At 44.5% G+C, this 25,172-nt stretch overlaps 1 protein-coding gene across 6 annotated transcripts in view; it reads left to right on the top strand.

Moving 5' to 3' along the window:
- Kif13a (kinesin family member 13A) overlaps positions 1–25,172 on the top strand; it is a 181,848-nt gene that overhangs the window by 77,928 nt on the left and 78,748 nt on the right. For all 6 annotated transcript variants that reach the window (XM_057787264.1, XM_057787260.1, XM_057787263.1 and 3 more), the window contains exons 4-5: positions 12,373–12,433; positions 23,841–23,933. In XM_057787264.1, coding sequence (XP_057643247.1) covers positions 12,373–12,433; positions 23,841–23,933 — 154 coding nt within the window. The remainder of the gene's footprint in view (positions 1–12,372; positions 12,434–23,840; positions 23,934–25,172) is intronic.

Here is a 25,172-nt window from a genome sequence, read left to right as displayed (position 1 = left end):
CAACCAGAACTTCATGGTGAGACCTTGACACTGTCTCAGAAGCAAATGGACTAACAGAAATCAGTAATTAAACAAGTCACACACCAGGTCACTTCGTGATCCCAGAAATCTCACGGACTGAAGTCATATGGAAACAATCCCAGAATTCAGGTGCCTAGAAACTACAGGAGGAAGCGGATGAAGTTCCTGTCTTTAAGGATTCCACAGCCACCATTAAGAACATAAAGTCCAATGCCGTGAGTGCATCTCTGTGGCAGAGGGCTCACCAAGTGTGCACAGGGTCCCAGGTTCCATTCATAGCTGCACAAAGTGAAACGCACATTCAGAGATAAACTACACACAAGATAATAAGAACCAGCAGAAATAAAAGTAAAACAAAATAGACCTATGAGTGTTTCTGATATCAAATTGTCAGGCCCAAACTTTAAATGCACTTGTTATGTCTAAGGAGATTTTAAAAAAAGAATCAGATTGAAAAATGATAGCAAGAAATGGATGTTATATAACTCAAGAAACCAATAACCCACTAAAAATTCTCAGTCTGAAACGTCCAAAACCTAAACTGGGAATTTAGTGTTAGGATTCTATAGCAGCTTACATCAAACTGAACATAGAGGCTTACGGAACCGGAAGATAAGTTAGCAGATAAGATACAGCGAGATGCTAGCGATACAAAGGATGTGGAAACAATGGAAGATCCACATTTTTTAAAAAGTAAACTCCGGTCTTGCATTCTTCAGGGAAACTCATTCAAAGTGGATCGCAGGCCACGATGTAAAATGCACAACGGGAATGCTTTCAGACGATGACAGGGAGGAGGTGCCGCGGCTCGGTGATGACCTTTCGAAGACAAAGCTGAAAGCACAAGAGAAAAAGACAGGGTCTTTTACTACAAACGAATGTGGCATTGCCGGTGACAATGTTACGTAAAAAGAAAAGTTGTATACTGGGATAAATGTTTAGAAAATACCCAATAAATGATTTGTATCCAAATCACTTTTGCTTAAAACTCAACAAAAAAAGAAAGAAAAATTAAAAAATAGTTTAAAATGTATAAAAAACATCTGAACAGTCAATTTAAAAATGGATAAAAGCATCTGAATAGACATTTTCCTAAAGAAGATGTAGGGATATTGAATGAATGAATGAATGAATGAATGAATGAATGAATGGAAGAATGAATGGTAAGTCAATAAATCACCATCATGTCCTTAGAGAATTAACATGGAAATAGCAGTGACATGCCACGGCACACCTATAGGATGCCTAAAATCTCCAAGTCTGATAAAACCAAAAGGAAGTCCGTGGAGCAGCAGGACCTCTGCTATTGCTGGCAAAAGGAGGCAGATGGTCCAGACGTTCTGAAAAACAGCCCACAACTCCTGAAAAACCTAATTATATTCTTACCACATGACCCCAGTGATGAAGCTTCTAGCTGTTTACGCAGACAACCAAAATTTTGGATCTACTGCGCACAAGTGTTTATGGCAGCTTGATTCATGATGGCCAAATGCGAAAGCAATGATGACCTCCTGCAGGAGAATGGGTAATGAATCCTGGTACAGGCTCTTAATGCAGTATTGTTCAAAGATAAAAGAGAAATGAACTATCCACGCACAAAAAGTCACCGTGGAGCCTCCAGTTCGTATTAATAAGTGTAAAAAACCAACCTGAGAAGGCTCAATGCTCTAAGAGTCTGCTATTAATCCATGATGTTCTGGAGTAGGCAAAACTATATGCCGATTAAAAAAAGACAATGGTTCCTCAAGACAGTGACCACAGCTCAGACAAACTACTCAGTGAAGCAAGGAATGTTCAACAGGCAAGTCAGTTGGAGAAGGTTATGCCTCCCTTGCTGATGGACAGAACCATGACAGAGAATGACACACACACACACACACACACCCCAAACGTAGATTGCTATGTCCCTAATCTTTTGGATTTCTCTGTCTGGTAAGTGTCAGATTTTCTAAGTTCTCAGTGGAGAAGCATTCATCTCAGATACTGCCCGCCTACCTGCCTGTTAATCCTTTGACCTGATGAACGCTCTACAGTGCTTATGGGAGCGAGGTCTGTGTCCCTCCAGAACAATGGCCCTTTAGACCAACATGGAGACACTGGTTTATATGTCTGTAGATTCAGAAGAAAAGAGCCTTTGTTGTATGAGCACCAGAGCCTGAGAAGTGTGTCTGTCTGTCGTAGTGCAGAGGTACTTTTGCAGTTGCTTATTGGTTGAGCCGTCTTCTGGTAAACTGGATTTTGGCGGGCACTGGTACACATGGAAAAGAAAGGTTGTTTTATCTATTGTGTTTTATTGAGCAGGTTAATAAGAAGGAAGCATTTGGGAAGAAATAAAAATATCTGCCAATCATCTTATTTAAGTCATCTCTCTTTTTAGTCAATGTTTTCACTGTAAATTTATGAGCACAATATCTTATAGTTTACTGCATGATTTATTTTACTATCTCAACCTTGTGAATTAAGTTTATTTTCAGTTTTTTTTAAAAAAAAACTGTAGAGGCTCAACCTCAGGGCTTTATACATGGTAGGCAGACACTTAAGCAGTGAGCTATGCTCCTGCCCATTGTTTAAAGATGCTCATTGAAGACCCAGGTTTGGTGGTATGTGTGTAATACCAGTACTGAGTACACAGCCGAGGATCCAGAGTTTGAAGCTAGCCTGGGCTACAGTAAGACCCGGTCTCCAAAAACAAAGGTACACTATAAACACCCAAAGCTGACTTTATTCACGTTTCTCGGGAAGGAAGGGAACCACGCACAACTCTGCCATCTGAGACTTGGTTTTGTTCAGTCTGGTCTTGGGGTCTGTGGTGCATCTTCTCTTTTGCTGAGAACAAAGTTTTGGGTCAGGCTATTAGGCATGTACTATGTGGGTGTTCTGATTTGAGCTGAGTAGTAAGTGTAAAATACATAGCAGTTTTCTAGGGCTTAATACAAGGGTAAATGAAAAAATGAAGCACACAAATATGTAGGGTATAGTAGGTTAACTTAAAATATGTCATTAAACCAATTTTGTCTTCCTTTTGCTTATGAATATGTCATGAAAACAGTTTAAATTACATATGTGGTTCCCATTGCCTTCTTGTTGGACTGCTCTGCTCTGAACAAACACATAGCTTCATAGTAACATGGTGATCACAAGCACCTGGTCTTAGCTTGGGCTGGTTTCTTTCCTGGTTAAACTTCTGTCCTGGTGTCTGGGTCTTGATGTCCTGCTGTCATGCAAGTGCATTGGCAACCTACCCTTCCCCATCTGCCTAGATCCCCCTAGAGTGCTCATGGCACCGGTGTCTGCTCTCTAGAATTCAGTGTGGCATGAGTGACCAGAGGGACGTGGTATTTTAAGTAACAGAGGATGGGCTTTGCTGCCCACCGTCCGTCACCATGTCAGTCTTCATGACTTCACGGGAAGAAAAGCCCAGAGCTGAACATGGAGCTTCAGGATAGCCTGAGTACGTGCGTGCGTGCATGTGTAAAGTTTTCAGGGGCAGAACTTCAGGGTAGGAATCATGCTGTACATGGGGCAGAGATTAGGAAGCAATCAATGCATTAGGAAGTAATGAAGGCTGGGAATGTAACTCAGTTGGGGGCACCCCTGCCTGGTGTGCCTGAGTCCCTGGGTTCAGTCCCCAGTGCTGGGGGTGAGGGGAAGAAAAGGAAGGTGTCATGACTTGTACACACTCTGGCTAGTGTAGGTTACACGAAAGAAAAAGTTGTGGATTAGAAAACGGAGAGAAAAGATAGCGTATAGAGTCAGATCTTACTCTGGTAGGTCAGGAAGATCATTTAGGGTTTGCATGTATTCAGGTTATATAAGCAGAGGCATGCATGTGAGACATTGACCAGGCTGCAGATGCAAGAAACACTGGTGACTAGAGAACCCTGGGTAGACAGTAATGCTGCTCTGTTGCGCAGTCACTGCCTTGTGTTGGTGTGTTCATGCCAGGTGACGCAGCGGCGACACCCTTAAATGCTCAGTGCCTTGAAATGGCAATGGTCTGCTTCTCTGTATCAGTCCCCTGTCACCTGTGGCTTTAGTCGGAGGAATCTGCTCCTGCCTGGGATTTACTATGCTGGGGCAGAGGCTTACAATCTACCGCCCCTCAGAACCTGCAGCCAGTGCTTTGCTCAAACGCATGCACGTGGTCAAAGCCAGTGATGCGGCCAACCTGGTATCAGTGGGGTCAGGAATTGCAGTCTGCTTCTGCAGGTCTGACAGGTAACATGGCCGTAGTGGGAACATGTAACCCTTTCAGTGAGTGCAGGGAGTCATTTGGAACAGTAGTGCAAATCTTCCACACTTTGTCATTCTAACACGTTAAAAAAATTTTTTTCCAAAACCTTCAGAAACAAATCACTGTGTATTTTTGTCTTACTGTTTCTGCAGACTTCACATCTCAGCCATTTTGTGCCTGGCTTTATTTGGAACCAGTTGTTCTGACTGTGTTCTGTGGCCAAGGATGCCCGTAGATGAGGATGGTAGGGCATTGGGTTGCTCCCTTCTCATCCCCAAACAGAAAATTATCATCTCTCGTGTCTCTTGTCCATGGTTCATCTTCCTCTCCAGAACAGCGAAAGCCTCTGGAATCCTGCCCAGGTCTCCCCTAGCAGAGTGAACTCTCCCTCTGCCCCTTCCTGTGTCTGCAACCACTAGGCTGCCTCAGCTCCTTAGTGTCTGGGGACCTGGTGCCTTGAAGCCAGCCCAACTCCTTTTCTCTCCGGGGGTAGAGAGAAGAGGGCTTTACTCCACAGGGTGTGGCAAGCATACTAGGTGAGCTCTTTGGATTCAGGTCCAAATGCCCCCTGTTGTAACTGATGTCAGGGTGAATTTTATTCTTTCTTTCGTGACAGGCAGTGGCCATTTGTCAAGATGGTGGGCGGGCTGTGTCTGCAAGCTCAGATGCTTGGGACTTTCACTGGTGTTTCTTAAAGAAATACCCTGTTTTTAGAAATACCCACATTGCAGTTCTGAGTGTACCATTGAGGAAGTTTAATCAGGGCATGGGAAAACCAATGAAAAAGCAGGGAATGATGATAAAGGTGTCAACGTGGCCTGAACTAAGTATTCGAAAGAGCTGGCATTGGCCCCACGTTTCATTGAGTGAGCACCGCTGGTTTACACACACCAGTGTCTTTTGGAAGTCCTAGGCTGCTGTTAAAGCGTTCACACAGGATTTGGGAGAACTAGTTAGTTGCTATTTTCAAATTTTCTTCTGAGTTGGGTGACAATATGGATGTGTTCCTGAAAAGACCCTTGCCATCACCCCTCCTAGATCACTGAGTCCCCATCTCTGGGACTTTGCAGAGTATTGTTTCCTCCTGTGTTGGATGATAAGGTCCCTGAGCTAGGGGACAAGGGCTTACTTCTTGTGGGTTTTCCCCAGCTGCTGTTAGCTGCTTGGAATCTACAGTCAGACACCGTTGACTATGTAACCTAAGATATCATTTGGTGTGTACTTACGAGCGGGTATGAAGGAAATGATTAATTACACTGTGAAAAAGCAACAATGACTTGACAGACTTTTAAACAGGAAGGGAGGTCTGTCAACAGACCTGGCTAGTAAGGCTGGTGGCTCTGGTGCTCATCTCCCTGGGCGGTGGTAGCTGTGTTCAGACACAGGCTGAAGTTTGTGGTTAGTCCAGTGACTTCTACAAACAGCCGCCGTGAGGACAGTGCTGGGGTCAAACAGGCTTCCCGTGCAGTTCCAGTCTGAGACTTCTAAGTGAGATTTAGCTTAAAATAATAATGATGATGATAATAACAATAATAACTGGTATATATTTGTTACACATAGTGCTGGTTAGCTGTTTTATTATAATTCTGATGGTAGGAGGGAGGGAAGTGAGAAAGGCATTGAATGGCATCCATATGGGATGGAATGTCGAGCCTTCCTAGTCTTCTGGTGTGACTCAGTTCTCATAACACCACGCGGTGAATGAGGGCATTCCAGAAACATCTTTCTTATTGTCGTCTTGTAAATCTCCAAAGTTTATTTTTTTTCTTTTAAAGGAAACCAAATAGGACCCTGGCAAGCCCATAATCCTACACCTGGAGAACTAGAGGTTTGCAGAGCAATCAGGGGCGTAGATAGGAGACTGTGCAGGATGAACTGTGGAAGCTGGGTCTACAGATGTGAGCTGAGAGGCGATGAAGCCAGGGTGGAGGAGAGAGACCCATGCCTTCACACAGAGCAGAGCAGAGCAGAGCAGCTCCACATGGCGCAGGCTACTTAAGCACTCAGAGCTTCAGATTCGGGAACTAGGAAGTCATGTGTCCTGCACTAGTGTTTTCTGTATACAACTGCAGCAACCCTTTTTGCATGAACCTTTTTAAAATGCTCCGTATTGTCTTCCTGTAATTGAAGAAAATATGGATCTTCACTGTCTGTGTTACTGAAGGGCTTGCCCTCGCTGATCCGTGCTATTATATGTTGTGATATTTTGTTTATGTTTTAAAAAATAAAGACTGCGTGAAAGTCAGAGTGCAGAGCTAATCCCAGGAGACAGGTGCAGAGGGATCTCTGTTAGTTCAAGGCCACACTGGGCTACCTGAGATCGAGTCTGCCTAAAAGAGAAAGAAACAGAGCTCACTCAAAGGTGATCCCAGCACTTAGGATCACACACTTTTAGTCCCAGCACTAGGGAGGTAGAGACAGGTGTGATGTGGCTGAGCAGAGGGAGGACTATAAGGTGGGAGGAGACAGGCACTCAGGGTAGTCTGAGGGTTGATGGAGACAGATGCAGTCAGAAGATGCAGTCTGAGGGCAGGATCACCCCTTCAGTCTGTGCATTGAAAGAGGAAAAAAAAACTCTCTAGTGACTGGCCACTCTGCTTCTCTGATCTTCAGCATTAACTTCTTATATCTGACTCTGGATTTTGTGCTATAATTATATGTGAAAATACATGTAAAAATGCAGATTCATAAGCTTGTCCAGATAAGATTGTCCTGTCTTCGTCAGGGATTCTGTTGCTGTGATGAAACACCATGACCAAAAGTAATTTGGGGAGGAAAGGGTTCATTTGGCTTACACTTCCCTATCAACACAGTCCATCAATGAAGGAAGTCAGTACAGGAACCCAAATGGGGCAGGAACCTGGCGTCTGGAGCGATGCAGAGGCCATGGACGGATGCTGCTTACTGACTTGCTCTTTGTGGCTTGCTCAGTCCGCTTTCTTATAGAACCCAGGACCACCAGCCCAGGGATGGCGGCACCCACAGTGGGTCCTCAGTCACTACTTAAGCAAATGCCCTACAGACTTGCCTGCAGCCTGATCTTCTGGAGGCATTTTCTCTATTGAAGTTCTCTCCTCTCCATGACTCCAGTCTGTGTCAAGTTGACATAGAACTAGCCAGGCAAATTCATCAAGCAGCTGCTCTAGACTAAAATGCGCATTTTCAGAGTCTTTTTATTTGATGAATCATAAAGCACAGGAACAAAGCCCTTGACCTCTTAATGGTGACTAATATAGCAGAACAAAGGGAACCATAGATGAATGGAGATACGTGTCTACACATGCACAGCGTGTGATTAGGCAGCGTGGAGTTCAAAGTAGTTAGAAGTGTTTCTAGGCTCCCGAAGACTCCAGGGGCAAATGTGCTTGCTGCCAGGCCTGGTAATGTGAGGGTAATTCTGGACCCAGGCAAAGGCAGAATGAGATCACTGGTCCCCACTGGGTGTTCTCTGGCCTCCACATGCGTGCTAGATAGTACATGGGCCTGCGCGCACATACACACACACCATGATGATGATGATATATTAAGAAATTTTTAAAAGAAGCATCCTCAATAAAGCTTTCATAAAAGGAGTGGCATTTAAGATAGCATTGACAGAGTTAAAGGTAAATGGAAACAGCCTTTGACTCAGGTTGCAAAGATGGATACTTGCTTTCCAAGTTTTTCTCCATGTAAAATTTAATATTGTATCATAATACAATATTAGATTAATCATTTTCCACCTGGGAAAGGGATGAAAGGCAAATTAAAATTATTTTTAAACAATATGTGAAAATGTCAGGAATAATTATTTTCCATTTTGTTGTTTTTGAAAATGGGTGGGTGGGGCCCTGTGTTCCAAAGGTGAGGCTGGGCTTGGCCCACTTGCCTCAACCTCTAGTCCTGGGGTATCAGGAGTGCACTCCTATGCCAGGTTGTCTGATATGTTTAACTAGATTTAAGCAACTACAGGACAGAAAATATAACTGACAAGTATTTGAGACTCAACCTGAGAGTTGCTGCTGGTCTTCCTGATTGCTTCCTAAAGTAAACATATTATGGCTGGAGGCTTCAGTGAAGAGGCAAAACCAGACAGGACCAGAGAAGGCCACAGAGCGACCGGAGTCGTGGCTCAGCACTAAAAGCAGAAGATCCAGGTTCTGAGATCAGTTCCCAGCACCTACATCACGCAACTCTCTCCTGCCTGTAATTCCGATTCCACGGGAATCTGATGCCCTCTTCAAGTCTCTATGGGTACTGCAGGCACATGGTGCACCTTGTAGGCAAAATAGTCATACACAGAAAATAAAAAGTAGGTTGAAGGAATGAGAGACTGTCCATAGATCCCATACAGCTGAGGTGCCTTCACATTTGGCTTTTATTACTTTGTTGAACTGAGGTCTTGGTCTCTCTGGTAGCCCAGGCTAGCCAGCCTCATTCTTGACCTCCCTTCCTCAGCCTCCCAAGTGCCGGAATGACAGGCCTCCACCGTATATGGCTCAAGTATTTTAGGGTTAGAAAACTGGTTACAGACCGCATTTCTCAGAATGCTGATGCCTTCTGCTCCTCCCCAGAATACGCAGGATGCTTCTTTCAGTTTTTTTTTTTTTTTAAACCACAATTGAGTTTTGCTGAAATGCCATCAGAGATCACAGCTCTCAACAAGCAGGGAGTTTGTACAGCATGCTGCTCATAAATTCTGGACCCTCCTTCCTTCAGGATATCTGTCACTCAATGAGTTGGTCTTATTAAAAACAGCCGTAGCAGCTTTGCTAGATGCTCGGTGGTTCACAAAAATGCAGAGCTGACTTTTTTTAAGGGCCTGATGGAGCTGGAGCAGATGCACAGCAGGCTGTGAGGAATTCAGTGCTGGCGTGAGTTTTGCACATGGGGAGCTAAGGGAAAAGTGGGATTTTGCTGGTAAACAATGGCTTTCTAATTTTACCAGTGATGAGAATATCTGTGCATTTGGCTCTATTTCTAATTGGGAAGATGTGAAGCGATTGGTGTCTCTTGGCAGTGAAGAACTAGAAGGCTGTTTGTTTGTTGTTGAGGCTATCACTTGGTATCCCAGGCTGACCCAGAACTTACTGTGTAGCCCAGGCTGGCCTCAGACTTAATGGCAGCCCTCTTGCCTCAGCCTCCAAGTGCTGGGACTGCAGGTGTAAGCTGCCAAACCCAGCTTCCATCTTTATGTAAGCGCTCAGCTGCATCCAGGCTCTCAGTGTTTTCCATCCCCCACTCTGCAGTTAGGATCCACGCAACTTCTTAATGAGTAATTAGAAGACACTGAGGTGCTCTAATGATGTGAGTTAGTCCTAAAATGAAACACTTCTCTAGTCTGTTATATCATGTCTTCAGACTTCTTCCTGATAAATGTTTACTAAAATAAAAGCTACACTCCATAATTGACTTGAGGGATCACTATCCTAAAGTGCCTAGGACCAACAGCTGTGAAATTCAGGAGCTTGCACAGCTAAAGGTTTGGCAGGCAAAGGACCCCTGCATCTTGCAATGCTTCCGGAACCCCTTTGTCCATGGTAGCGTTTTCATATTTGTCTAGACTTTAAATGGGAAATATGGAAAATTTGAGGAAATAGTTTCAAATAATTAACTGTTGGCATGGGCAGTGATTGTGACCGGCAGGTGCACTTCCAGCTTGGGCTAGATCTCATTTTATTTCAAACAGTGGCTGTGCATATCTAGACCGGTAGATTGACGGCCTCAGTATGCAAGATGGCAAATTATTAAATGTCTGACAGAGATGCCTGTGACTGCCACGCTATCTAGGAACTACTAAAGAGACTCATTGTCGTCCAGAGGATACCAGTAAAGACATTTAAAAATTGGAAAATAGCCCCTCCTGACCATTTACAGTCAGGATGGAGCCTTGGCTTACGTGGAAAACAAGGCAGATGCCCGAGGGGGAGAGATAAGTGTATTCTGATTTCATAGAAAGAAAGTGGGGGGGGGGCAGATCATAGAATCTCCATTTGTGGAAATGTTTTAAAACAACACAGATCTCTTGAGAGCAGTGTTGAAGTTCAGTCCTGCCCAGAGGCTGAAAGTTAGCTGGATTATGCCCGTGTGATCTTTTGAGTCATTGAAGGAACCCTGGCAGGCAGGCAGTAAACATTATTTTGCTGGCTGAAACCGTTGCCTCATAGCTGTTCATTTGAAAGCTGGTTTTTGTGGGTCTGTCAGTATCAAATTTGAATCTGGAGTCAGTGGTTTAAGTTATGTGTATTGTGTATGCCTGAATCTGTGTGTAGTGGTGAAACTGTTGTAAGCATAAGTTAACCTTTTACTTTTGTTTTATTTATGTGTATGTTTGAGAGAGGGAGGTGGGGAAGAGCAAGGGGGGGTGAATATAACTTATCACTCTCCCTTACTTCTTTGAGGTGGTTTTTCGCTGAACCTGGAGCTAGACTGTAGCACAGAAATTCTCCTGACTCTGCACCCCTCTGAATTGCTGGGGTTTCAGGTACACATGACCACATCCAACTTTTTACATGGGTTTTGGAAATTTGAACTCGGGTCCTCATGCTTGAGCACTCAACCTACTAAGCCATCTCTCCAGCCCATCTAAGTCTTTTACTATATAAAAACTACCTGCTTCCTTGCAGAGTTTCAATGCCATCAATCATCCGATAAATAATTCCAAGGCAAAGAATATAAATATTGCAGGCTTCAAAGATGAGTCAGCTCTAGCTCCTGCCTTCAGGGAACTTAGGGCACCAGTGGGTGGAGCCAAGACACCCACAGATCATCCACCTAAATGTCCAGCCTGCAGCCCTCAGGCTTATGCCTGCCAGGGTGGCTGTGAATTCAACCCGACACATTTGTTGAGGACAGTGGTATATCACTATATCAAAAGGTTGGGCAAACCTGTATCATGATTAGTAGATAATAGAAAAAAAGTGGAATAGGAGCAGAGAAAAGGAGATTTCAGAGAAGGAAATATATATATATACACACACACACACACACACACACATATACTTATGTGTGGGTGGATGGATGGATGGATGGATGGATGGATGGATGGATGGATGGACGAACGGATGGATGGATGTATGCATGCATGCATGTATGTATGTATATATGTTTGTATGTATATGTCCTTTGGGTATAACCAAGCAGTCTTTTCTGGAGTAAAATGCATTAAGCTGGACCTTCAGTATGAAGCATTTTGAAGGGCAGAAATGAAGAAAATGAGAATAGTCATTCCAAGAGGGCACTGGGGCGGGAGGGGACAGGGGAAGTAACTGGCGAGGAGCTAGTGGTGTCTGGTCTGGACTGCCAGGCTGAGTTGCTCAGTGCTTCTCCCTTGGAGTGTAAGTCGAGAAGGCTGGCCGTGTAAATGGCTCTTTACTGGAGGACTTTCAAAAGCTTTTGCCCTGGGAATCAGACACAGCCACAGCTGTCCATGTGTGCAGTTTTCAGTGTGATTTCATCGTCTTACGTGGACCATCCCTTGGAACTCGTGTTCCTTGGAACACAGTCTGGGAAGTGTTTAGTGTGCATTTGGCGGTAATGGCTGAGGGCAGGTAATGGTGTCTGTGTGGGAAGACAGCAGCTAGGTAGGAGCCAGCAGCACTCGGTAGCTGTATGGAGGGTTAGTGCCTGCAGCTAGGTAGGAGCCAGCACTCAGTAGCTGTATGGAGGGTTAGTGCCTGCAGGAGCAGATGGTTGAGTTACCAGCCATGCTCAGCCAGGGACTGCATGTTGAGACAGTGAGGAAAAAGGGAATCCCAGATTGTGAAGATTACGACCTTCGCTGTGCTAGAGATGTAGCATGCACAGCTAGGGGAAGGAACTGGTGTAGGTAAAAATCTACCTGTATACTGTGACTTGAGAAGGTAGGGGAGAGCCAATTTAAAGGATTCCATGCACACTACTAGCCTTGGAGGAAGGAAGGGAATTCTTATTAAATATACTTTAAAAAAAATAAACCACCTGGTTAATATGTTTGCCTGTTCAAATTGTGGATAGATAGTAGCTTCCATGTGAGTTCATTACTGTAGGGAAGTTGCACCCACACCCTGCTGTTTTACTCAGCTGCCTCTCATCTCACTGAGCCTCATTTACCTCTCTAGAGCTAACTATTAAGCTTAATATTTTGTTCTTTTGTTTAGGTGTTTGCCTTTGATTATTGCTTTTGGTCCATGGATGAATCAAACACAACAAAATACGCTGGTAAGTCAGCTGTTCTGTATGGGCCCCTGGCCTCCTGCATTGCGTCTGATTTTTCTTATTATGCTGGAGTTTTGTTTCTGCATGTGGCTCACACCCGCTCTCTCATTCTGGTGGGTGTGTTTGGAGAGTTGGTGATCTGACTCTGCCATGTTCTGGCTAAGCAGCCTTAGACCATGTGTGAAAACCTCAATAGAGGGGTACATGTGATGGTGTGCCCCTGTGACCTCAGCACAGAGAAGGCTGAGGCAGGAGGACTGCTCCGAGTTCAAGGCCAGGTCAAGGCCGAGCTGGATAAGTAGTATTAGGCCAGGCAGTGTTCTGTAGCAAGACTCCGACTGCCCCACCACCACCACCAAAATTTCAAAACCTCATTAGGTTTCTAGTTGTTCCCCTTCTAAGGATGTCGTTATCCTCAGAGAAACTCCCAGGTCAAGCCTAAACTTTAGCAGGTTTTTTTTTTTTTTTTTGGTTTTTCGAGACAGGGTTTCTTTGTGGTTTTGGAGCCTGTCCTGGAACTAGCTCTTGTAGACCAGGCTAGTCTCGAACTCACAGAGATCCGCCTGCCTCTGCCTCCCAAGTGCTGGGATTAAAGGCGTGCGCCACCACCGCCCGGCAACTTTAGCAGTTTTAACTGGTTTAGAAAACCTGAGGCAAGACAACATGGAATGGCTATAGTTTCTAAGGGATATATAGAGATGGTATTAAAAATTAGCATATAATTGTATATAAATAAAAATGAAAAATAAAAATATCATTTTTCCTTTTGTAAGTATTGAGGTTAGGTGTATGTTAGGTCACCTGATTTAACTAGCCCAAAAGGTATACCTATATTAAAATGTGTATGTAACGCCATAAATATTAGTTTTACTTGTTAATTTGAAAAAAAGAAAAAGATAAGTTAAGCATACTGTTCAAAGAGGAATGTAGAAGGCACCCAGTCATGAAGTGTCCTGGTACCAAGGCAAGACCACAGACCTTGAAGTCAGATATGGAATCTGCTTTGGCTCCTTGGGATAAGTGTTTAATTTCTCTATACTTCATCCTGCTTCCTATAAAGTGGAAATGGCAGCTCCTATGCACCTATGCCAGGTAGATGCCATACAGGTTAATTGGGGACCTTAAATGCTGACTGACGGAAGGTCCCCGTAAAGGATGCTCTATTGGGGGTTTTTATAGGGAGGGTGCTGGACATCGGGCCTGAGCAACGCGTATAACAGGGCAGTGATGACAGGAAATTCGCAAAGCCAAGCTGGGAAGTAGAGATCAGTGAAGCTGTTGGCACAGGCTGCTTAAGACGATGTGAAGAGGAGTCCATGGTCCTCCCATCTGCATCCCTCAGCATCTCAGTGCACATCTTCATTGCTGCCTGCAGGTACCACTCTGTGTAGCCTCTTGCGATATTGTGCTCAGAGCCCACAAACTCCCTTTTCAGCCACGTACAACTTCATTGGATCCAGATGAGAAAGTATCTGTGGAATTTAGGATCTGATAAACCCTGTGGTCAGAATTATAAAAAGATAAAAATGATTTTTAGTGTATTGATCACCAACATTGATGCGCTTTTTGGTTACATAATCATTTCAAATGCTATATTCCGGTTCACCTTGAAACAAGGCCTCTTGATTCACGGAACATTGCTTCTTTATGACGCTGCGGTGAGGGTAGATTTTTCTTATTCTGTAGATGTCATCATTTTACACAACCACTATGGCACTCTCAGCAAAAGTAAAACTCATGGTTGCTGTTGTCTCGGGTGTTTGACTATCACACAAAATCTGCGTAGAAAATAAGTTGGTTGTGTAGATGAGATTTTTGGCTTCTGTGTTAACTTGATTTCTGTTTTCTTCACTTAAAAGAAATGGCAACTCTTAACTGCGAAAAGAAACATTAAGAGGGAAGCATTCTTTCTCTGGTGAGAAATAAGGGACATGGGGAGAGGGAAGCCCAGATTTCCTGAAACCAACCTATTTGTCAGGCTCCATGAATAATGGCCTCATTGAGTCTGAGTCGGGGCTCTCAAAGCGGCTCTCAAAACTGGGGTCTGGCAGGCTGAGTGGGGGTTGGTAGATTCATGGGCTGAGCAAGCCGGAGATGCCAGGGCCCTCAAGTGTCATGTGCTGTGTCCGAACATTAAATCCTCAATGACGTTTTGCTGTTTATTGAAAGCTAATGCAGGATGCTCTACCCTCTGGCTTTCCAACCTGAAACTCTTTAAGTTCTCTGGAATTGATAATGGCACTTCAGGGCTTGGGTGGGTCGCAGTGGCTAGCATCAGTATGTGGGCCAGAAAATGCTCTGGGCTGGGATTTAAGGCACCTGGCTTTGCTAGAAGCTGCTAGGCTTTGGTGAGATAAAGATAACCTTTTTCCTCATCTGTGGACAGGATGAGGTAAAGGAGGAGCTGCGGCTATGCCTCCCATCAAGCTGAATCAGCCATTTTGTGCGGGAGGCACAGCTGTGCTGGCGGCTCAGAGGCAAATCAAAGGCTGGTTTGTTCAGCCTTTTGCATTGCGTGGAAGTGTGCTTTGAGGCATTGTGCCCTTGAAGGAGCTCTTCCTCCTCTTACCCTCTTGATTGGATGGCGGGTATTTTTGAGTCAGAAGCACAAGTCTCTGTGTTGGGACTAAGTGGGAAACAGAAAAGCAGACAAGTAAATGGGCTGCAGAGTTAGAGACCTCTAGCACGGCTTCTCTGCGTAAATCCGTCTCTAACCCAACCCCAGCATGCAACCAACCACACATAAATCTCATGAAAAGAGTGTAAAGTGACTGTGTTAGCATCAATAGAGATAAATTCGAGCCATCTTAGTAAATGATTACATCCTGCTAGTGGTAATTAAGGCCTTCTTGATGAGGAATCAATACATTAAAAATATAATTTCCTAAAGTGAACCCTGTCAGTAGATAAGTTACTTCCAGCAGCTCTGTTGTTTATATCCTGCCCGCTTACCTTTAACTCTTACTGCAGATCTGAGAAGCAGTCTGGGGGCTGGAGATGTGGCTCAGGGGTTAAGAATATTTTCTGCTCCTCCAGGAGGTATGAGTTAGGTTCCCAGCACCCATGCAGGTGGCTCATAGTCTCTTGTGACCCCAAGGGATCTGATGTCTCTTCTGGCTTCTGCAGGCACCAGCACACATGTGACACATAAATTTAAAAAATATATTTTTTAAAGGAAAGAAAGAATAGCTGTCTGGTGGTGGTATATGTGGGGGTCGGTGTGGATAACATTCCTTTGCCTGGGAGATTTTGAACGTTGGCCTAGAAATTATGTAATCTTTCTTGCCATATGGCGTGTTGCTCAAATTTGCTGAAGCCATGTGTTCTTGGGCATTTGTTGATACTCCACAACCTGGAAGGAAAGATGTCCAGCTGACTCCCAGCCTCCTCACTCTGTTCTTGCTGTGCAAGGATAGAAGAGCACCTTCAGGGCGAGGGCTGAGCTGCAGGCTGGTTGGCCACGTTTGATTCTGTGCCTGTCATGGGGGTTTATGTGCTCAGAGATCAGAATGATTAATTTCACATTCCTTAAGGAAAGCAAGAATAGTAAGATGACAGCGATGGTGTCTACCAAAATTAATATTCTAGAAACCAGTGTTTGCCCAATTAGAACCAAATTGTCAGCAGAATAGCGCAATATGAATTTGTCTTAACATATTTAGGCCTAAGTATTTGACCATTGAAGTATTCTCCTAGTAACTACTTGGAGAAGGCACAGGCTCCTGGAGTCAGGCATCGTGGCCTCAAATGGTAGGCAGTCATAACAGTCTTTCACCATCATGAATCAGAGGATGAATTTAGACTCCCAGCAAATTCTGTGCATCCAGAAAAAAGCTGATAATTGTTAGCCATTATGTAAAGCTGCAAAAGTTCTTTGTGTGCTCATCAGAAGTACTAATGATTGGCTGTTTAAGCATCCTTAGAGTAGACATGTATTGGACGTGATATCTACTGTCCCGAAAGCCCCTAACCAAATGAAAACCCTGAGCACAAACTCTATCCAGGTTTTATTTCTTTCTTACGGTGCTTTATAAATTGTCTTACGCACATGGCCGTTCTCTTAGTGGCTCGCCTTCGTCACATCGTGCCTGAGCCTCTGAAGTTTTCTTCAGATCAGCAGCTCTTTCTGATTTTTCATTATGCTTGTCATTGAGAGAGACAGAGAGAGATAGACACACACATTTGTGTGCGCATGTGTACACACACACAGAGGGAGAGAGAGAGAATAGTTCAGAGGACAGCTTGCTAGATCAACCCACTCCTTCCAGCACGTGGGTCTTAGGTTGTCAGGCTTGGCGGCAGGCACCTTTTATCCCCTGAGCTATCTCAGTGGCCCAGAAACTCTTGCGTTTGTTTTAATTAAAGTATATAATCACAAAGATATAAACCAGCTTGGAAGCCAGTACAACTGACCTTTATAAAACATACCTCACCTGGTGGAGGCTCAGGGGGATCAGGTAATTGATGTTTGTGGATCCCAAGAACAGACATATGCAGTTCAAGTCAGGAATATTTAGTTGGTAAAGAGGCCCCAAATATAAACAAATGAGTTAACTTTATTAACTTTTAAAAAGTGGATACATATGCATATTTATACATAGAGCATATATATTTATTATGCCTGTGTTTTTTTTCTTACATCTAATGCGTACCCCACTCCCCAGCTCCCTTTTTCATTTTGGGACAGGGTCTTGTGTATCTTGGGCTGACTGTGTTTGAAGCTGAGGATGACCTTGAACTTATAACATCTCGTTCTTACCTCCAAGTGCTATCAAGTGGAATGATATCCACATCCCCCACAACAGGGGTAGCCTGTACTGGTGCTGGGACCCAGGACTTTGTGCACACCAGACATGCCCTGTGTTGACTGAGCTGCAGCCCCGTCTCCAGATGTCCTTTTTAATCCTACCCTACCCGCTTTCATGTTCTCCCTTTCTGACCACATCTACTCCTTAGAGTATTTGCCGGCACCCGGGAGCACTGTTTAACTTAGCTGTATTTAGAGGGGCAGATAGCAGTAACTGTGATTATAAAATACAGTCCACATGCTGCGTTCCTGGCTTGGGGCTGAGCCTTTTATGTGCGGGAGGAGATGCAATAACAAGAGCGTACCATTAGATAGGAAATACTGCTGTCAGCATTTTTGCAGATGAGGAGATCGAGGTTCGGGAAGGTTCTTACTGCCTTTCAGAGGTGAAAGCAGTGGCCAATGTAGACTGAGTCTGAGTCAGAGCCAGTGATGTACGCTAGTGATGACTTGAGGATTCAACTCCTGTCCTGGACACTTCTTATCTGCCCTAGAGGGGTTTTGTTAAGTCCTGGTGTGGAGCCTAGCCGGGAGAGCTAGTAACGATTGCATCCTCCCTCCAGGCAAGTGTTGTCCAAAGTCCTGAGCCCACGTGCTTGATCAAGCTTTATTTGAATATGCCCCCCTCCAAGAGCTGTGAATACCGGAGCCCTGAGTTCTAGAAGTGACCTTAAGCCTGAGTCTGCTACCTTGTTAGGGAGAGCTGTCGTAAAATGCTTTCAAAGCCGACCACGCTTCTCTGTCAGCAGCGGCTTGTGCGGGGTCAGGCTTCCCAGTGGAGCCAACTCTGTTTTCTTTTCTCATCCTCGGCACTGGTGCCCGGGGAGGAGTTTTCTTCCCCTCTCCCCTGTGAGTCAGCCACTTTATCCAGCAGCAAAAAAAGCTGCCCAGCTCGCGCTCACCCCTAGCAGTGTCCCGGACTGGAAACATTGTCGGAGTAAGTCACTCCCTGCTCAGTACTAGCGACACTTCCCCAGGCGGCAATGCTGATAGCACTTGGAAGCCACCGTGGAAAGTGGGCTGTGGTTTACTTTTAGCTCATGGCCCAGTTTCTCGAGTTACCTTTACCAATCCTGAAGTTGATTAAGAATTAAATGTTGTACCTCCAAGTCGAGCCTTAAGGTCTTTGTTCCTTTATCTGAACTGTAGTTTGGGTTCATTTAACTTTAATATGGCCTGAAGTCTCTGAATGTGAGAAATTTTGTGAGCTGAAGTCCACACGCCAAAGGCCTCTGAGGAAGGAATTTGCTTCAACCTTATCCAAATAAGGCCCTTTTCTCCCTTTGAGGTATGTAAGCAAGACCTGTCTGTTCCTGCACCATCCAGGTGCTTTGATTTGGAACTGGGCCTCTGCCAAGTCCAGACTCATCACAATGGCAGTGGCTGTCAGCCCTGTGCGGAAGGGAAAGTACCTTCGTAAAGAACGAGACCCAGGAATTGCCACTTACAGTACATAGCCAAGCTCCTCCAACTCTTGCTCCAAAGAGAAAAAAAAAGACGGAGAAACGAAGGGGCTTGTGAAAGGAATTCGATTTGGGGTTGTGTTTGTATTGATTAGCTTCCGTGGCCATAGGGAACCTGAGGCCCAGGCTTTAGAGGCCTCATGCTTTGGAACTGAGGGAGACCACGTATAATGACAGAACTGTAAGGTGGAAGAAACCTCTTACTTCAAGGCCAAGAAGTAAAGAGGGACAAACTGGAATTCCAAATCCTCTTCACGCATCCCCTGATAACTCAAGGGTTCTTACACCCTAAAGACCATTTCCCACTAGTACTGCCTTGGACCACAATCTTTAACCTGTGGGCCTTTGGGGACATTGAAGATCTCAGCTATAGCATGGTTGTTCCGGTCTTAGATGGTCTTCCATGTCGAAGGAGATTCTGTTTATGTGTTAAGTGTGCTGTGCCCCGCTTGAGAGTTTTGTTGACTATGATGTATCTATGTGTCTGCCTTTTTAAATGTGGGTTATAAACACCATGGGACAGACCCTCTCTTTCCATTCTCCTCCTTTCTAGGCCCCAGCCCATCGTGTTCTGTCCTGTCTTATTCAGTGGGCAGATGCAGACCCAGGACCCAGCTGTCTTCCCTTTGTTCCCAGTTCTCTCCTTTAGTTCTTTGCCATCAGGATTCTGCTGTGTAAAGACAGCTGCCTAGGATCCTTGCACGGTGACTGGGAGGCCATCGCTGCTGTTCCCAAGGGGTCAGGGGATGCCCACATGTGGAGACCTAGTGGTGTTGGCTTTTCAGAGATCTGTATCATATACGTGACTCAGTGTTAGGTGACTCAGACCATGACTGCTTGCAGAAATCCCACACAGTGGCTCCTGTTACTGCTCTTACATTGTGTTACAGGTTTCACTGGGCATGCCCGTGTTTTATAACTTGTCCACATGGGCTATAGGAGGTCCGATTATAAACCCTGAAGGAACTTGGCATCGCTGTCGTGTTATTAACAGTGAGGTCAGACGTGGCATGCCCTGTGGACTCACCACGCCAGGCATGTGAAGCTGACGTCTCCAGAGACACCTCCTCCCTGGCACTGGTTCTGCTAAGAAGTCACAGGCCTCTTGGGTTTGACAGTGTTGTGGCTTTGCTCTGCCCATCTGGATTGGGAACAAATACCCACAGAACCTCCTGTTTCCCACAGGACTTCTGAACTTCCCTGTAGACTTTCCCGTAGAAAAACAGCCCTCCATTCTGCTTGAGTGTAAACTGTAAACTGTAATTGGGAAACATTCAGGGTGGGGATACTGCATCTTTTATGAGAGCTGCCCGGGCAGGGTTTGAATTCCCTGGTTCCCACCATGCAGCGTAAACAGCTGCTCTTTTTTTTTTTTTTTTTTTTTAATGAGTCAAGGTTCAAAAAGCAGTGGGTAACTCATTTTTTCCTGTGCTGACAGAGACTCTTAGGTTTAAAAGAAAATGGAAGTAAACAAAACAAAATATTTTCTAAAAAGTTAAAAAGCCCCCTTGCTGGGGATGTAGCTGAGGGGTAGAGCGTTTAACCACGCGTGGTCAAGGCCCTGCGTTCAGTCCCCAGTAATGCAAAGGCCAAAAAGACCTTCATTCGTCTGGGTCACCATGGGTCTTGTGTGGTCTTTGGGGTGCCCTGCGTTCTAAGGCAGAATGAAGTGAAGCCATTGCTGTGCAGCCTGCGGAGTCTGCTGTTGATGAGGACAGGGGCTGGACCACAGCTACAGGAAGGACTTTGTGGTTAACAGTTTGGATCTTGGCCACTTCCACAGCTATTCTTCCTATAATAGCGGTTCCCTGAAGGTTACTGAACAAAAGAATTGGTTGAGCATAGCTGCAGCCCAGGGTTCATGTGTTCACACAGCCCCAGGGTGGAAAAATAATGAGAAGTCCATGGAATTGGTCCCATTCACCGTTTTATTGATGCTATTCATTATATCGTGTTCTTTCCCCTGCAACCTTCTAATGTCACAAAGACAAAAACGGGGCTAGTTTACTGGATACTGTACCGTAGCATGCTCTGACCTAAATAATGATGTTCGGTTTCTTCTTGCCTTCCCCAGGTATGTGTATGTGTGCATACACAAACACACACACACATACACCATGCCCTCTGCCTGCCTCCATCACTCCCTCTTAACCAGGGGACCGTGAAGAAAGAGTAGAGAAAATGACTTTCTAAGGCTGCTGTGGATGAGGGAAATAGTCACTATGTTCTTGTCTTAAAAAAGAGTAAGTTTCCTTTGGGATATGAAGTCATAATAAAATGTATTCCAGTCTCTCTAGGAACCTAGTTGTTTGGGAAAGCACATAAGCCTCACATAGCTCTTTCTAGTCGACTCTTTCCTGAGTTGATCTTACATAGTTATTTAAGGATAGAAAGAAGGAAAGGCATTTCTTTCCAGAAACACACTAAAATATCTGTGTTATGTGTTTATATATGTATATACACATAAATATATTGTTTTCCAAATATTTCTCATTTGCCAGTTACGAATAAAACTTTATTAAATATGACAAACAATGGGGCTGGTGGGATGGCTTAGGAGGTAAAGGTGCTTGCTGCCAAGCCTGATGAACCTGAGTTCAATTCCGGGAACTCACATAGCAGGGAAGATAACTGTCTCCTGCAAGTTGTCCATTGACCTCCACACATGCATCCAAGTATACACAAATAAGTAAATGGAAATCTGACAAGCCTAGGTTACATTCTGTCATCAAGCATAGTAGCATTAAAAAAAATACTAATTGTCTTTTAAAACAATATGAGTATACTTAGTGGAACTGAGAATAGGTAATATTTTCCGTGCATGTTTATTGTTATGATGCCTAGGAAATGACTACATTGGTAAAAAAGTAATGTGTATTTTTTATTTATGATCATGTGTATGATACATGCCTTTACATGTGCTGTGCAGCACATTTGGAAGCCAGAGGACAATTTCCTGAAGTTGCTTTTCCGCCTCCACCCTTGCATGGGTTGCGGGGATTGAACTCAGGTCCCCAGGCTTGTGCTTCAATCAAACACCTTTACCCACTGAGCTGTCTCCCCAGCCTGATTTGTAAGTTATTAGATAAAAATTCCTCATGCAGTCCAAACATATTCCATTGACCTATCTCTTCATACCTGTCTGGCTTGTTTGCCAGAGGCCGACTCCCAACTCTCATCCTTTGGGACTGACTGAAATAGTTGTACTTTGACCACAGTGTAGATGAAACAATCAATTATTTCTTTTTAAGCTTAAAGCACAGTCTTTCAATGACTCAGTTATCAGTGATTAGGAAAGGAGCCTCAGTTAGAAGTACACAATCTGAGGGCAGTTGTATCAACCCAGGAACAATTCAGCAAATACAAACGCCTATTATGTACCTTTACTTGGCTGGGTACAATAGCCCTGTCGTCATAGTCTGAAGGTTGAAGCCAGAGTGACAGAGAGACAGACAGACAGACAGACAATAAACAATCAGTGCTGCAGGATAACCTAGGAGACCAAGGGTGAGGGCCACTCACCAGCCACTTATCAGTGACCCACAGCACGGGTTCCTGCCTATGGTGACCATCCAGCCACAGTGACCAGCAGTGAGGTCTTAGATGACAGGCTTTCAGACCCCGGTCACCTGTCATCATGTTTATATCTGCTCTGTGTGTGTACTGTGCGGGTCCCCTGATAGAAATCTGTAAAGCGTGACCACACGTCCTTCTTCTCAGAAAGATAAATACGGTATTGTCTAGTATTTCCTGGAGTTTGGACATAGTCGAAACTAAACTCCACTGTCTTTCATTTGTTGTCTTTATTGTTGCTGCTACTGCTGTCGTTGCTTTTGAGGCAGGGTGTCCTGCATCCCACCTCAGCCTTAAACTTGGTTTGTAGCCAAGGATGACTGCGAACTCCTCGTCTGTCTGCATCCACCACTCAAGCACTCGGGTTCCAGACAGGTACCAATGTGCCTGGATTTGCTCTTGAGCTAGTAGAGGGTAAAAGCAGAAGTTCAAGGCCACCCTGCACCAAGACACACCCACGGTGACGAAGTGGACATAAGGAAGTGTGTGCCATGGTTCTCACTAGTTAGAAACTGGATCCAGATTGGGGAGACAAGACAGACAGTTCATATTTAGTAACATTTAGATAGAATCTCTAAGAAGAAGAGGAAATCGAATTTGACAATGCTTTTATGCAGCCTGCTAACAAGGAGTGGGATTTAATCCCCAGAGAAACGTCGAAGAAGAAACAGTATGGAACCATGACTTTATCCAGATAGTCAGCTGTAGTTTAGGAGCAAAACTGATGTTGCAAGTCAGGTGTGGTTATTCATGTGTGTAGTCTCAGCTCCTGAGCCTACTGGGTAGAAGGGTCACTGGGACTTGTGAGTTTGAGATCAACCTGGGCAATATAGCAAGACCCCATCTGCAAGACAATGCATTTGTTAAGCTCTTACGTATAACTGTGTAGAGTAAGCATTGTGTATACCTTTAAATTGTGAGAGGAGGGGATGGGAGAAGGTTGTTACTAATGCATCTGTTAGAGGGCTGGAGAGATGACTCAGCTCTTAAGACCACTGGCTGCTCTTGCAGAGGAGCCGGGTTCCAGTTCCCAGAACCCACATAGTGACTCACAACTGTTTCTAACTTCAGCTCCAGGGATCCAATGCCCTCTTCTGGCCTCTGAGGGCACTGCACATATGGTATACATATATGTATGCAAACTAAATGCTCATACACAGAAAAATAAATATCTTTTTAAAGAAACCACACATCTCAACACAAATCATCTTTTTTGATTTTACTTTTAAATATCTGTTTGGGAGCTAATGCCTCAGCAGTTAAGAGTGCTTGCTGCTCTTTGAATGATACATCAGCTTCAGGGAGTCAGATACCCTCTTCTGGCTTGTGTAGGTACCCACAAATGCACACAAGACTAATAAGTCTCGAGCCGGGCGGTGGTGGCGCACGCCTTTAATCCCAGCACTCGGGAGGCAGAGGCAGGCGGATCTCTGTGAGTTCGAGACCAGCCTGGTCTACAAGAGCTAGTTCCAGGACAGGCTCTATAACCACAGAGAAACCCTGTCAAAAAAAAAAAAAAAAAAAAAAACAAGACTAATAAGTCTCCAATGTTTGTCTTGTTTTCTAGGTCAAGAAGTCGTTTTCAAGTGCCTCGGGGAAGGAATTCTTGAGAAAGCCTTTCAGGGATATAATGCTTGTATTTTTGCATATGGCCAGACTGGTAAGATGTTGCTTTTATTGTAGTTGATGATATGAAGCAAATCTTTGATAGGATGTAGGTCAGTGAACAAGTGCTTGCCTAACGTGCAAAATCCTGGACTTAATCTCTAGCCCTTAAATAAAACAATAAAACAATAAATCTCTCTCTCTCTCTCTCTCTCTCTCTCTCTCTCTCTCTGCCCACCCCTTTCTCTCTCCCTCTCTTTTTATGGTATGAGGGATGGGATTGAACCCAGGACCTCCTGTGTCCTAAGAATGAATTGTGTTCCACTGAGCTACAGCCATACCTTAAATGTAATTTCTTAGCATTTAAAAGGCAGGGGGAGCTTGAGGAACCCAGAAAACTCCTGCTGTTTTGGACTGAACTGACTCATGTGATCAAAAGTATTCTGCTTTTTGAAAATGCATCAGTTCTGGTAATTGCCTAATTTCAGTGTTAATGAGTGTAGCTTGTTCCAAACCATTAAGTATCATTTTCCTAAATTAGAGTTTCAACCTGGATTTGAACTGGAAAGCTAATCCCAGTTTCTCGGTATAAAAGTTTTAATAGAATCAATATAAAAATTTTAGAATCCCCCATGCCTGGGACTTCCACATGGGCACAGAAATGATGATGGATCCCAAACTGAGGCAGGTCTAGCAATTGGTCAAAACGGGCAGATCGAAAATACAGCTGTGACCCAGCTGTTGTTACTCTGAGCTGTTGCTATTTCAAAGTGGAAATAAATTATAATTCTTAATAACACTTCCTCCTGCTGCATCATCACACTCTAGCTACAAGAATCCAGACAGAGAATGCAGATATGTAGCATGTACGGGGTCCAACCATGACACACTGTTTGTGTTGCTTAGTGGACAGCCGGGTTTTGTTGTGTATGCAATGTTGTAGCATAATAAAACTTGATCTGGAACTAAGAAAATTGCTCATCTTGTAGAAGGCTTGCCGTGTGGGCACGTGGACTTCACTTTAATCACCAGAACCCATATAGAGAAGCTAGGCATGGTAGAATGCACGTATAATCTCGTGCTTCAGAGGCAGAGGCAGGCAAAGCCCTAGAGTTTCATAGCCAGTCAGTCTCATGCACCTGGCAAGCCCTGGGCCCAGGGAGAGACCTTGCCTTAAATAACAAGGATGGCAGAAAGGGAATGACACCCGAAGTTGCCCTGTGCTCTCCACATGCTTGGGCACTTGTGCACACATTCATACACACACGGCCCTTCCCATACTACCCAGTAGACA

This window comes from Chionomys nivalis, chromosome 13, assembly GCF_950005125.1.
Source record: "Chionomys nivalis chromosome 13, mChiNiv1.1, whole genome shotgun sequence".
In the NCBI taxonomy this organism is placed as follows: domain Eukaryota; kingdom Metazoa; phylum Chordata; class Mammalia; order Rodentia; family Cricetidae; genus Chionomys; species Chionomys nivalis.
This window is presented reverse-complemented; position numbering and strand designations above follow the sequence as displayed.